Raw genomic sequence first — 12,649 nt, 5'->3', positions numbered from 1 at the left:
CCGAGGTTGCGATCCTTGACCCAAAGTTAAGAACTACTGTCCTGAAGTAATGAAAGGCCTGTGGCAGCATCCCCTGGCTCCTTGTTTTATACATTCTGCCCTCCTGCCCACCTTTCTGGGCTTCTATGTTCTCTTCAGAACTCACATTCCTCTTCTCTACTCAAGACCAAGAATAATAATAACTCACCTTTATTGACATTTATTATGTACCAAGCATTTACTATGGAAAAGCATCATGCATTCTTCTAGTTGAATCCTTAAAACAATCCTGTAAGGGTGGACGACTATCACCTCTATTTCCTAGATGAAGATAATAAAGTATAAGGAAGTTCAGAAACTTACCAGAGGTCACATACTTTTAAGTGCCAGGTTGGGGATTCAGCCCAAACACTTTGGCTTCAATAAAATGAGGCTGCCTTTGAATTACTTCTTTGCCATCAGAAAGTAGATGGTCACAAATTTCACTTTTTAAGACTCCTCCCATAAAGACGCTTAAAAAATTACTTTTTCATAAGTGAGTTAATCATTTCCCTGTCGATGTTCACTGGATACTTTGGACACTTAGCCCTGAACACATGGTATAGTTTTTGTTTCTGTTTCTCTGAACTAGGCTGTGAGCTTCTAACTAATTATTTTGAATGCATCTTGAGTATTTACTGTGCCTGGAGCTGTGCTAAGTATGAAGACACAAAAAAATGAACAAGTATAGTCCCTGCTCTCAAAATAATAATAAATAAAAAAGGTAAAATAGAAGGATCATGATGTTTTTTGAAACTGTATTATGAAGGACTTATCTTTGTATCTTAAATCCTAAGAAAAGAACAGGACAGCACATAGTAAGAGCCCAATAAATGAAGTTGGGAAGAAAGGCTCAGAAGTTGGGACTGTAAAATTAAAAGACCTACCGTCCCTTTATGAAAGCTCTTTGGTTATTTATACACTGACTCACCTAAAAGCTGCTTCCTGTGTTGGTGTCTATGATACATTTTTTAATGTCAGACTAAAAATACACTTCCAGTACAGCAACCCTGTCTGCCTACCCGAGGACTAGAAATGAACACAGGGTAGCACATAACAAAATAAAACACAAGAAAACTCACTCATTTCAACACTAAGCCACCCAATAACAAAGGGGTGTCTTCTAAAATGGTTCACACGTGAGTGTCCCAAAACTCACCCATTTACAAAGCTGAAGGGATGAGATTTTTATAGAGTCAAAGGATTTTCAGTGAGTCAAGGACTCTCTGCAAAAGGGAGTTAAGAGTAGCTGGGACTTTGGGGGTCGTCTAGGATAATTTCCCACTCAGAACAGGAAACCACTTCACAGCACTATCTTGGAGCCACAAGATCCCCTTCACTTGCAACCTTCTATTTCCCAGCTTGGAGACTTTGGACAAATCAATTAACTGCTCTCATCCTCCGTTTCCTCATTCTGCCAGGAAGAATTGTAGAGATGATCAGATGAAATACAGGGAAAGTTGTCTTAAACAGAGATGATTTGGTTACAAGTAACAGAACTTTACCCACACACACTCAAGCAGAAATTAGCTGGAGGGACATAAGGTATCTCAAGGAACTCAAGGACAGAAAGTTCTGACAAGCTTGAAGGAACAGAACCAGGAAGAGAAATCTGCCAAGAAGAAAGTTATCACTTGTAGTCGATCATAGTTATACCCCATTTCCTTCATCTCCACTTTCTTTTTGCATCTGGTTTTAACCAACTTCTTCTGCTTCTCCATGTATGTGGTAAGTGATGGCTGCCCAGATAGCCTTCAAGACTTCTCAATTTAAGTGCTAATGAAGGTGGGTCTAGAAACAATGAACCCCAATTCCCGAGAAAAAGAGAGAGAGGAATCTGATTATTCCCCCTTGGATCAAGGGCCCATCCTAATCCAATCATCTGAGGTTAGAGGGCTGGTCCAGTGGCCAGCTGCTCATTCAGTAGGAATGGTAGAAGCTCATTTTTGAGGGAGAGGAGATAGGTAAGTTCTGTAAGAAAATGGTGTGAGGCCAAAGCAAATGGCTGGAAGCAAAGACAACCACCAACATCTCTTGTACAAAAGTATCTGGAAGCCCTAGCTAGTGTGGCTCAGTAGGTTGGGGTGTTGTCCCATTCACCCAAATGTCATGGGTTCAATTCCCAGTTAGGGCACATACCCAGATTGTGGGTCTGATCCCTGGTTGAGGTGTGTATGGGAGGTGATCAATTGATGTTTCTCTCTCTCTCTCTGTTTGTCCATCTCTTTCTCGCTGTCTCTCTCTCCACCCACCCTTCTCTCTCTCCATCCAGGCAAGCTATTACTGTGGCCATCATCATCATGACCACCCCCCAAAAACAGCTTCTGCTTGATTACTACCTGTAACAAGGTGCTCACTACTTGAAGACTGAGCCTTTTCATTGCTGAACAACTCCAATTATTAGAACTCATTTCTATGTGACAGCAACTGTTTTCAAAGATTAAATTTAAATATTTTCAATTTCCCCCAAAACTTACTTTTAAAGAAAACATAATTTTGCTTGTCAGGTTAGGTGTGAGCTTTCCTTTGTGGTAATAGTATGAATAACCAGTAAGGCAGAAAAGATATATTATTGGACAATTATTATGGAAACAATCTAGACAAGAGTAATTAAAAAACCAGAACTTCTTCTTCCTTTAAAGAATTTCTACTGCCTCTACTATTAACATCACTTACTAAGGCCAAAGAGGAACTGGAACCATTTCTGGCATCAGTGTGTAGACAGTAAGTAGATGTTGACAGAAATGAGTTGTTGTTTTTTCAACATAGAGTCCCTGGAGCTTTTGAGGGTAGAATTCTGCTTTGTTTAATAAAGGATTTTTCTTCCCCATCTAACTTTCTTTTGCTTTGGAAAATATAATCTAGGAAATAATTTTACTTCATATTTCCTAAGGTTACTCACAATAAAAGTATAATTCCCCATAAAATAACCTCACATTAGCTATGTGATGGCTAGCTGCATTTAAATAGTAAGAAGAAAACACAAAGTTAGAAAAGGAGGTAAAAATACAAAAACACCTTCTATATACTGGAGGCCCCATCTAGGAATCTTCTGCAGCTGGCTGTTTTGCTGTTCACATTTCTCATTGATGTCACCAGGCTTTTATTTTAGTAACCAGAATATACTTATTATGGATGCAAAGAGAATCTCCCCATTTATATTCTAAACTCAAAGCAGGAAATGAGACATGTGGGTGATCTGCAGCTGTGGTACTATAAACAGGACCTGCCTACCTCCTAGTCTAGGTTTGAGATTACACTGCAATCCCTGAACTAACTACAGATTGGCAGATTTAAAAAATATATATATAAAAATACACCATTTTAGAAAGACCATAGCAACTTCTGTCCAAAAATTAGAGGCCTCTATTTGGTAGAAAGCTCACTGACCTGTACAGCGCAGTATACTTGTTGCTATGTACCATCCGCCTACCTAAATGGTTGAGATACAACAGGAAGATTCTGCTATGTCTCCAGCCAGCTGTGCTACAGTGGGCAAGTATCACTGGTTGTAAAGTTTCTTCGTCTGGTAAATTAAAGGACCAGTTTTTAACATCTGGAGGTCAAGCATCTATTTGGAAACCTGACAAAAGCCAGAAGAAGAGGTCTGGTTTTTTAATTACTCTTGTTTAGATTGTTTCCTAAAATAATTGTCCAATGAATATGTCTTTTCTGCCTTATTATTGAATTTATTTTCAAGTCAGAACCCTAACCCTAACCCAAACCCTCTAACTCCCAAAAGTCACACAAGTTTATACAACTAAAATTTTACACAGCGTTATCAGGGGGGCTCACTTGGGACATGGAATCTACCCCCAGACTCCTGTTTGAACATTATTAGACCAGCAGTACTCTACCGTTGCCTCCAGTGCTCAGAGTCTGCAATTACACAACCAATGCTTAGTAACAATTACTGCAAATTATTCAGCACCATAGATGAGTGTTTTGTTAAGACTGGAGATCAAGCCAATATGATCTACTTTTCAATGTTAAATTGACCAGTAAGCCAATGGACAACTGGAAGGAGGTAGGAGGGGCGGGATATTAAAAACATTAATAATAAAAAAATCTTGGGAAAGTTCTGGAGGAGCCCAATTCTGTTCCTCATTTGGATTTTTAAATTTGGAAATACAGTGCAACACCAACAAACTAGATAGAGAGATCCAGACAGCTGTATAGTGATATTGTCCAAGTGAAGGGCTTACAATCATCACATCAAAATAAAACAAAGCCAAAGATTCCCATATTCCTGACAATATAAACATGCTCATAATGATTAGTTCCAAAGTTATGCCTGAAGATTCCCTTAAAGGGAAAGATATTCATAAATGAGCGTGAACAAACACAATGTACCTAATCTTCACTACTCTGGGTTAATCATGAAAATATAGTGTTCTCCCATGATTCTCGTTTCTTTCCATTCCAAGTCAGTAGGTAAGACTAACTATACTAGTAAATTCTAAGGTCTAGCCTTCATTTGAAGGGGTCACATGACTCCTAAAGAAAGAGGCCTAGTCACTTAAACCCTTCTTGAATACTGACAACCTCCCTTTGTCCACCACCACAAACCCCACTCTTTAAATCTCCTAACTCTGACTGAGGTAGGTAAAGACACTTAAAATGTAACTTTGAAAATCTTGGTGATTCTAGCCTATGAAGAAAAATATTTAATTAGAAATGTCCTTCTTATAAAGAGAGATAATAGCATGGTCATGAATCAAAGGTCTCTGCTTGCGGGGAGTGGGATGGTGGGAGTCTTTTTCTCAGTAGTTGCTTCAACATATTTTGTTAAAGAGGATTATCTGATGAAGCATGAAATTCCAGTCATGTGAATACCATATTACCAGTGGCCTGTTCCATCATAGCAGTTGTAGTCTGGTGCTGCATGGAATCTGCTGCCCCGTTCAGCTCTCTTTGTGGATGCTTCCCAAGAAATATGTGAAAACCAATTAGGAACCATGACTTGCTGATGGCCAACAATTTGTTCACAAAAGGACTCCCTGACTTTCTTCCTTCTGTATTTCGCCCCTGATACTTTTGGATAATCTGACAGTTTATTTTTACAGTTAACAGATTGTTCCTTTATTTTCATTGTTTTCATGAAGTATCTACCTAATCCCATAAGAGGGACACAAACGGGAGAGCACAACCACTTCATAAAAAGTTTGGCAATTTCCTCCCAGGACACTCAGCCATCTAACTTGAATGATATCATCCTAATTTTTTTTTTTATTAGAAATAAATTCTACAGCAAGTTTTCAGTCTGAGAAAAGAAAAATCACTCATAAAGAAATATGTAATTCCATCGTTTTATGTAGTCATTTGCAATAATGAAACAAGCCAGTTAGACTTAATATTCATCTGTAGAGTTTCAGCACAGGGCTCAAGGCAAAACAACTTCATTACCTAAGAAGAGAACAGACACCCTGGCTTTCCCTACGGCATACCATTTATAGTATTTCTTCAGCCTAAGGGACTTTTAGACCTCTGAAAATCCGAGATTTACTACTCAACACAGCAATCCATCTTGAGGCTTTCTGCCAATGAATCTCAGTATTTCTATTTCAACAGTCTGTAGATTTGAAAGCTGTGTTAAGACATGTCAAAAAAAACCCCACAAACGTCTTTGATCTCTGCACCCAAGTTCCTCAAAAGGAGCCCCATGGAGAGTCTGAAGTTATGTAAGTATGTGACTTGCAGTTATAATCAGTAAAGGAACATTCCATTACAAGTAGGCACCTTGTTAGTGAACCTAAGCCTATATTTCACGAACATACACATAAATTGAGTGAGTGACTAGAATTACACTTTAAAATGAACGAGATACACCCACTCTAGAGGATATTTATTTTCAAGTCAGAATTTGATGTTACAGAAAAATCTAAGTCCATCACATTGATAACCAGTGATTAACATACATCCAGATGTCAGATGTTTAGGCTGACATTTTTTCTGACACCCTTTATAGTCTACTCACTCTCCCTCCATGTCCTAACTCTTTGGAGTAAAACTGAAATCTATGTCCCTTACAATTCTTCAGAAACACCACAAACTGGTTAAATCCATGCCTCTAAAATGTTCAGAAAAAAGCCATCACTGACCCAATCATAGATTTCCACAAATAGGTCTGCTCAGAATTTGTAACCGGTATTTGCTGAAAAAGTTCAATTACTCCCATTTCTAAGTATATAAGTCTGGATTTTTGTCAATTGGCCTTTCTTCCCTGGATCTTTGTAGGCTATGATTTTAAAATTATCACCATTTAAAAGTTGAACTGGCTAATACTTTTCATACTTATCATCAAATGACAATTGTAGGTGTTAAAAATGTTTATACTTAAAAGGTGAAAAGTAGGAGTTCTGTTTAAAATTACTTTTTCAAATGTGGGTTACTTTTTTGCATAATATACGTGGGATATCTTCTTTCCCAATTACTAAATATACACAATCTCTTAACCACTTTTATCACTATGAATTACCTTTTAATGTCACCATTTTCCTTCCAAAGGAATAGCCTGATAATATCTTAAAATTGATTAAACAATGACTAACTTTTAAATAGTAAGTCAATACTTTTCTAGTTTCTAAAGATTTATCAAAATCTCAAATCCTAACCAAAATCCTTAAATTAAAAAGCTTAAAGGAAATAAACATTTAACCCAAAAAACTAAAAGTTATTTAAAACATAGAGCCCTCAGATTATTGTATCTATTCAGAGACCCTTTAAATATGGGTAGACACCCTGACTCTCTCTCTTTTTCACAGTCCAAATGATAAATCTCTTTTATATTTGAAATTTGAAATTCATTTCATGGGCTGCCTAGGAAAGCTTAAAGAAAAAACAGGATTGGTCCTGACTTTTCCTTACGTTGGAGATAATATTGTTACAGCTGAATCTTTGATAAATAGGAAGCCATCCACATATAATAGGATCTTGTTCACCATTTATTGTTGTCAGAAAGACATCCAAACAATGATAAAATGTAAAAAGTGGACATGCAATCTCATGCATTCCTAATATAAGAGTCAGAGCAAAATCGATCATGTCTTACAAATATTATTATAATTAAAATACAAGTATGTATATATCTATGTCAGTGAGGAAAGACTCACCATCACTCTTAAAATCTTTGTCTTCATTGTCCATAAACAAAAATATAGAGGATACATTTAAGAGATAAAATATCCCCACAAACCCAACATGTAACCCTCTCATATTAAAGTTAATAGCCTCTACTCACTGCTCCTGCTTAAAAAAAAAAAGTATTTCTTTAAATCTGGTTTTCTTGAGGTTCTATGATTTTAGCTATTTTATACATCTTCTGACAGAACCTTTAGTTGTCTATCTTGTCAACCTTTCAGTGTGCCTTTATTAAGTGCAGGACCTCATATTATAAGAAATTTAAGGATTTTTTAAAGATAAAGATCTTTAGTAAAATCTTTTTCTACATGAGGATAAAATATATCTTGGAACCTGAATACATACATTCATACTTCATTTATATATAGAAATATTTTATCAAACCATCACCAACATAGGCATTTTTGATGTTTAGGATTAATATTTGCTGGGAAGTAATTGATCTGTAAAGTTATTAAGTTATATAAGTAATAGGTTCTGACCACCAATTAGGATGTGTGTGTAGAGGGTATGCAGCGTGTGTGAGTGGAGAGGATATGTGGAGTGTGTGTGTGTGGGGAGGGGGGATGTCTCCACACTCCAATAATTCTTGAATACCAGCAAGGTATCCTATCACTCAACTCAATTCTGACACTACATGGAGATAGCATCAGATTCCACAGATTAAGGGCTTAGTTCCACAAGAACAGCCCTCCACTACAGATGCCAATCATAAGCCCAGATTGTCGCCTGTGGCTTCTGAGGGACTGGCTGAAAATCAGAGGTTCCCACAACCACCTCATTGTGTTCAATTAATTTGCTAGAACAGCTCACAGAGCTCACTAGATTGCAGATTTATTTCAAACGACACGACTCAATAGCCAGATTAAGAGAAACAATTGGGCAAGATCTCAAAGGAGCTTCTATCCTTGTGGAACGTGGGGTTCTGCATGGGAAGTGTTCCAGTTCCCCAGCCTGTAAGCTCTCCAAAGCCCCTCCCTCCTTCTGGGTTTTTGTAGAGGCTCCATCACATAGCCACAGCTGATGAAATCACTGGCCATTGGAGATTGATTCTACCTTCAACCTCTCTTTCCTCCCCAGAAATGGCGTGTGTGTTTGTGTGTGGATGAAAGTTTCAATCCTTTATTTATGGTTAGTTTCCTTGGCAACCTGGCCCTGACTTAGGTGTTTTCTAAAAGTCACCTCTTTAACATAAGCCCAGTGGTGGTGGTAGAAAGAGGCTTGTTATGGATCACAAGACACACATTCCATGACTCTGAAGCATTTTTAAAATCCAAGAACAAGAGCCCAAATACAATAGATGCTCCCAATGCCTTTATTACTAGAAATTCCAAGGTTTTGGGGGTGGGGGTGGGGCTGTGAGCCAGGAACTGTGGACAAAGACTAAATGTATATGAGAAGTATTTTTGGGTCATCTGAATGACCAAATATTTGTTCCTTATATATCACAATATTGCTTTTTCCTCTCATTATAGCATATATGTTTCTCTTTGGTAGGTTTAAGTGTCTGTTTCCCAACCACCATCTTCCCTAATCCCTTACAAGGGCACTTTTTTTGTTCAGTCTTATATCCTCGGTACCCATTGCTTAACACAGGTGTGGGCCTTAAAGTTTGAATGAGTGAACAAATAAATGTGGTATAAAACCAATCAATAAGTCTATATACAAGAGAATGGGGCAAGGAAAATACCACTTGAATGCTTCCAGCAGTTGTTCAAATCTACATCTTCATATTAACTGTTCCTTCTTCCTTCTAATTATAATGTTCTCCTATTTGTCCCCATCCTCACCCCCAACTCCTTGTCAGGGTTTTCACTCTTTAATACTCACCTCAAATATCTGTGTGTGCATGAGCGCGCGCGCGCTCAAACACACACACACACACACACACACACACACACACACACACACCAAGGCAGCCTTTCATTTCCTTGCTCTAAAACCTTTTCTTTATGCTCCTCAGTCTCCTGGGCATATCTTAGTCATAGCACCTATCACATCATACTGTAAAAGGTAAAATATTTATGCAATCTAAAGAGAAACCGGAGTATCTATCACACCATACTGTAATGATTGGTTATTTCCTAGTCATTTACGCTCAAAGGATAGTCTTCATCCGTATCTGCATGTCCAGCCATCAGTACACTGCCTTGTGGTAGTGAGCACTCAAAAACATTTAGAAGCAATGGGTAAAAGAGCAAATGAATGGGAAAGGGAAAGTCTACATTATGGAAAAGTATCTCAGCATAACTCCTTTGATAAGGTGTCAATCAGATACATACATTATTTCAACTTCTAAACAGAGAAAATTAATATGACTGAATATTAAGATTATTGCTTATATAGGAAAATAACAATTAGAAAAAATGCTTTAATTTATTGGAAGGACTAAGGCAGAACTATTTTCAACATTCTTTCTCTTTCTCACCCCTGATCCCATGTCAGTAAAAAATGCTTTTTTCCTTCTCAACTTAGGATTCCCTACGATACCCCCAGATGTGACACATGGATCTCCTTCCCAGAAATCACCCAATGATCTCTTCCTCCCCAAGTCCTCAGAGTCTTGATTCACAACTGAGTAAGCTCAAAAATATAACCCAGGTTTATGGGAAAATGGGTGCTCAAGAATTGATGTTCCCATTTTGACAGATATTTATTTCTAAGGCAATGGCTTCACTCAAAGCCCAGTGGGAGGGAAAAACATTTGAAACATGGGACCTTTCATAAATCCTCTAGGCACTGAAGTGGGGTGAACTCCCTTGTGGTACGACAGAAGTGAAGGGGTGAATGGGCCATTTGGCATGTGGATTATTTTGAGCTGAAGGCCATCGAGACCTAGCAAATTCAAGAAAAAAATTTTACCACTCTCTTAACTGCCTAAAATAATTTAGATAATGAGTGGGTCTAGCACAGAAAGAAAGCTTATTCAGAGATAACTTTTTATCTGAAAGACTTACCTGCATAGCAGGGCATACTTCTAATTACCAAACATCTGCTTTCTCATCATCCTGAGAATTACCCTATCCTCCTGCCCTGTGCAGCTCTAGACCTCTCATTCCTCAGCTCAGGATGACATATTAAGCTTCGATTTTCCAACTTGCCCTTCCGCCTCATATCTTTAGGGCTCCCATACATATGAAATTAATTTTTTTCTCCTGTTAATATGTCTTATGTCAATTTAATCATTAGACCAGGCGAGGGAAGAGGGAACACTTCCCACTGCCTGGAGAGTTAACGCAGCTTGGGGGGTAGGGCAGGGATGCCTGAATTTGAATCCACTCTCCAGCCTTCTGAAACCTTAGGCAACCTCACTGGTGCCCACGTTTTTTTAACTGTAAGATGAAATAAAAGACCTACCTCTAGGAACTGGTGGGTTGATAATTGTCTGCTATTAATATTATCATTTTACTGTTCTCTGAAAGAACCTAAAGAGAGAAATTCCCCAAGATCAGAGAGGAAGAAGGACAGTGCACTTACTGATTTGGTTGTTCAGCTTGAATGCAATGTCCAGCTGCAGGATAAACAGCATGAACTGGAACCAAGGACTCATCTCCATGAAGGGGAGAGGAATGTGGACAGAAAACACAATGTCATTGGCTCCTATTTCCTTTGGAATCGCTTCGTCGATGTCTCGGATTTTGTGGCAGTGGTTGGGTCCCCAGGGCACGAACCATTTTGTCTTGTGATGGTTTTTACGAACATCCACACATTTCACTGACAAGTAGGACACAGCCGTGGTGGGTCCTGGAGCTGAAAAGAAAATGTTTTATTATTTTAGAAAAATCATCCACTGAGTGCTCATTTCTGGCTCACATTCTTTTCACTACCGTCTTCCTTCCATTTTTTTTTTAGTACTGCCTTCTATAATTTGGGATCAGTAATACCTATGGATCTCCCAAATCTTGGTGATAATCCTCCATTGACCTCTATAAGTGACTTAATGTATCCCCAGGGGCCTACCCAGTGTGTTTTCCACCACTGGTATTTATTAAAAGAATGTATTTGTAATCGTTTGGTTCAGTTACCTCCTCACTCCAAAGTGAAAATGCCCAGTGCTTCAGTTCCCACCTGCCTGTGAACTTCAGAGCTCTGGGGCTTCATAGACCAGTGTCTCAAGTCAGAAGACCTGGGTCTGAAACCTGCTTAAACCACTTCCTCTCAGTTCATCTTGGGGAAGCTGATTAAATCTATAGTGGCTTCAGGACCCTCATCTGGGAAACAAGATGGTGGTTTCTAAGATTCTTAACTCTAAAATTTTACAAAACTGCTTCATATATATATATATATATATATATATATATATATATATATATATATATTTCAGAGAAAAAGGGAAAGGGAGAGAGATAAAGAAACATCAATGATGAGAATCATTGATCTGCTGCCTCCTGCACGCCCCTTACTGGGGATTGAGCCCACAACCCGGGCATGTGCCCTTGACTAGAATTGAACCTGAGACCCTTCAGTCCGGAGGCCAAGGCTCTATCTAACTGAGCCAAACCAGCTAGGACCAAAACTACTTTTGATTGAGAGAAAGAACTATGCTAACCTCAGGTCCCCACTTAGAGTGGTACCTTTCAAAGGATGAGAACTCAAACATTGACACTTCAAACGTATACAAAATATAATCCATGCATTTTAAGAGAGAACATCACATTTGAACAATGTAACATTGAAAAAATACTATTTTGTGACTATAAACTGATTACAATAGAGATTTTAAAAATATAGAAATTTTTAAGTTTGAACCAACATTTACCCAAAATCCCACTGGAATGTAACCATTTTTAGAAAATATCAAAATACTAGCTTTCTTTTCAATGAGTGTATAATTATAAAAAATTTATACACAAATTAAATTGTATGACCTTTAAATACATACTAATATTAACAACAAAAATTTTACAAACTGGGATCATGCCATACATAGTTTTGTAGCTTTTCCTTCTCACTCACTTCAAGAAGCAGAGCAGCACAGTGGTAAATAATACCAGCTCTGGAGCCCACTTGCCTGATGTGAAATCCTGGCTCTCTCATTCTCATCATGTCACCACTAAGTCACACTAGGGAAGTTTTGGGTGATATTACTAAACTGGTCTGTGTATTATTAGTTTTATCATCTCTAAAATGGCAATAATAATAGTACCTACCTCTCTAAGTCATGAAACAAGTTAGCATGAAAAGTACTAAGAACAGTGTTTGAGTATATAAAAGGTATAAAACTAACATTACTTATTATATTATAAATAATTTCTCCATAATTAAACATTTTCAACTAGCAGTTACAAAATAAGCACATGATATGCCAAATTGAACTTACCTACACACCCCTTAGTTTGTAAAGGCTGTCTATAAATAAAAATAATTCTTTGCCTGATATTTTTTTTGTTTCTAATTTATCTTAACACTTGCATCTGCTGTCTATATTTTAATATAGAGAAGATCCAAATTTTATATGGAATCTCTTTTCATTTGTTTTTTCCTATGCTTT

The 12,649-nt window shown here is 37.8% G+C and overlaps 1 protein-coding gene across 1 annotated transcript in view; it reads right to left on the bottom strand.

The window, feature by feature from the left end:
• Window positions 1-12,649, bottom strand: part of WLS (Wnt ligand secretion mediator) — a 101,788-nt gene that overhangs the window by 49,746 nt on the left and 39,393 nt on the right. Inside the window, exon 2 of the mRNA XM_084875621.1 lies at window positions 10,636-10,908. Coding sequence (XP_084731747.1) covers window positions 10,636-10,908 — 273 coding nt within the window. The remainder of the gene's footprint in view (window positions 1-10,635; window positions 10,909-12,649) is intronic.

Source organism: Pipistrellus hanaki (assembly GCF_964339955.1).
Source record: "Pipistrellus hanaki genome assembly, chromosome: 2".
NCBI classification, from domain to species: domain Eukaryota; kingdom Metazoa; phylum Chordata; class Mammalia; order Chiroptera; family Vespertilionidae; genus Pipistrellus; species Pipistrellus hanaki.
This window is presented reverse-complemented; position numbering and strand designations above follow the sequence as displayed.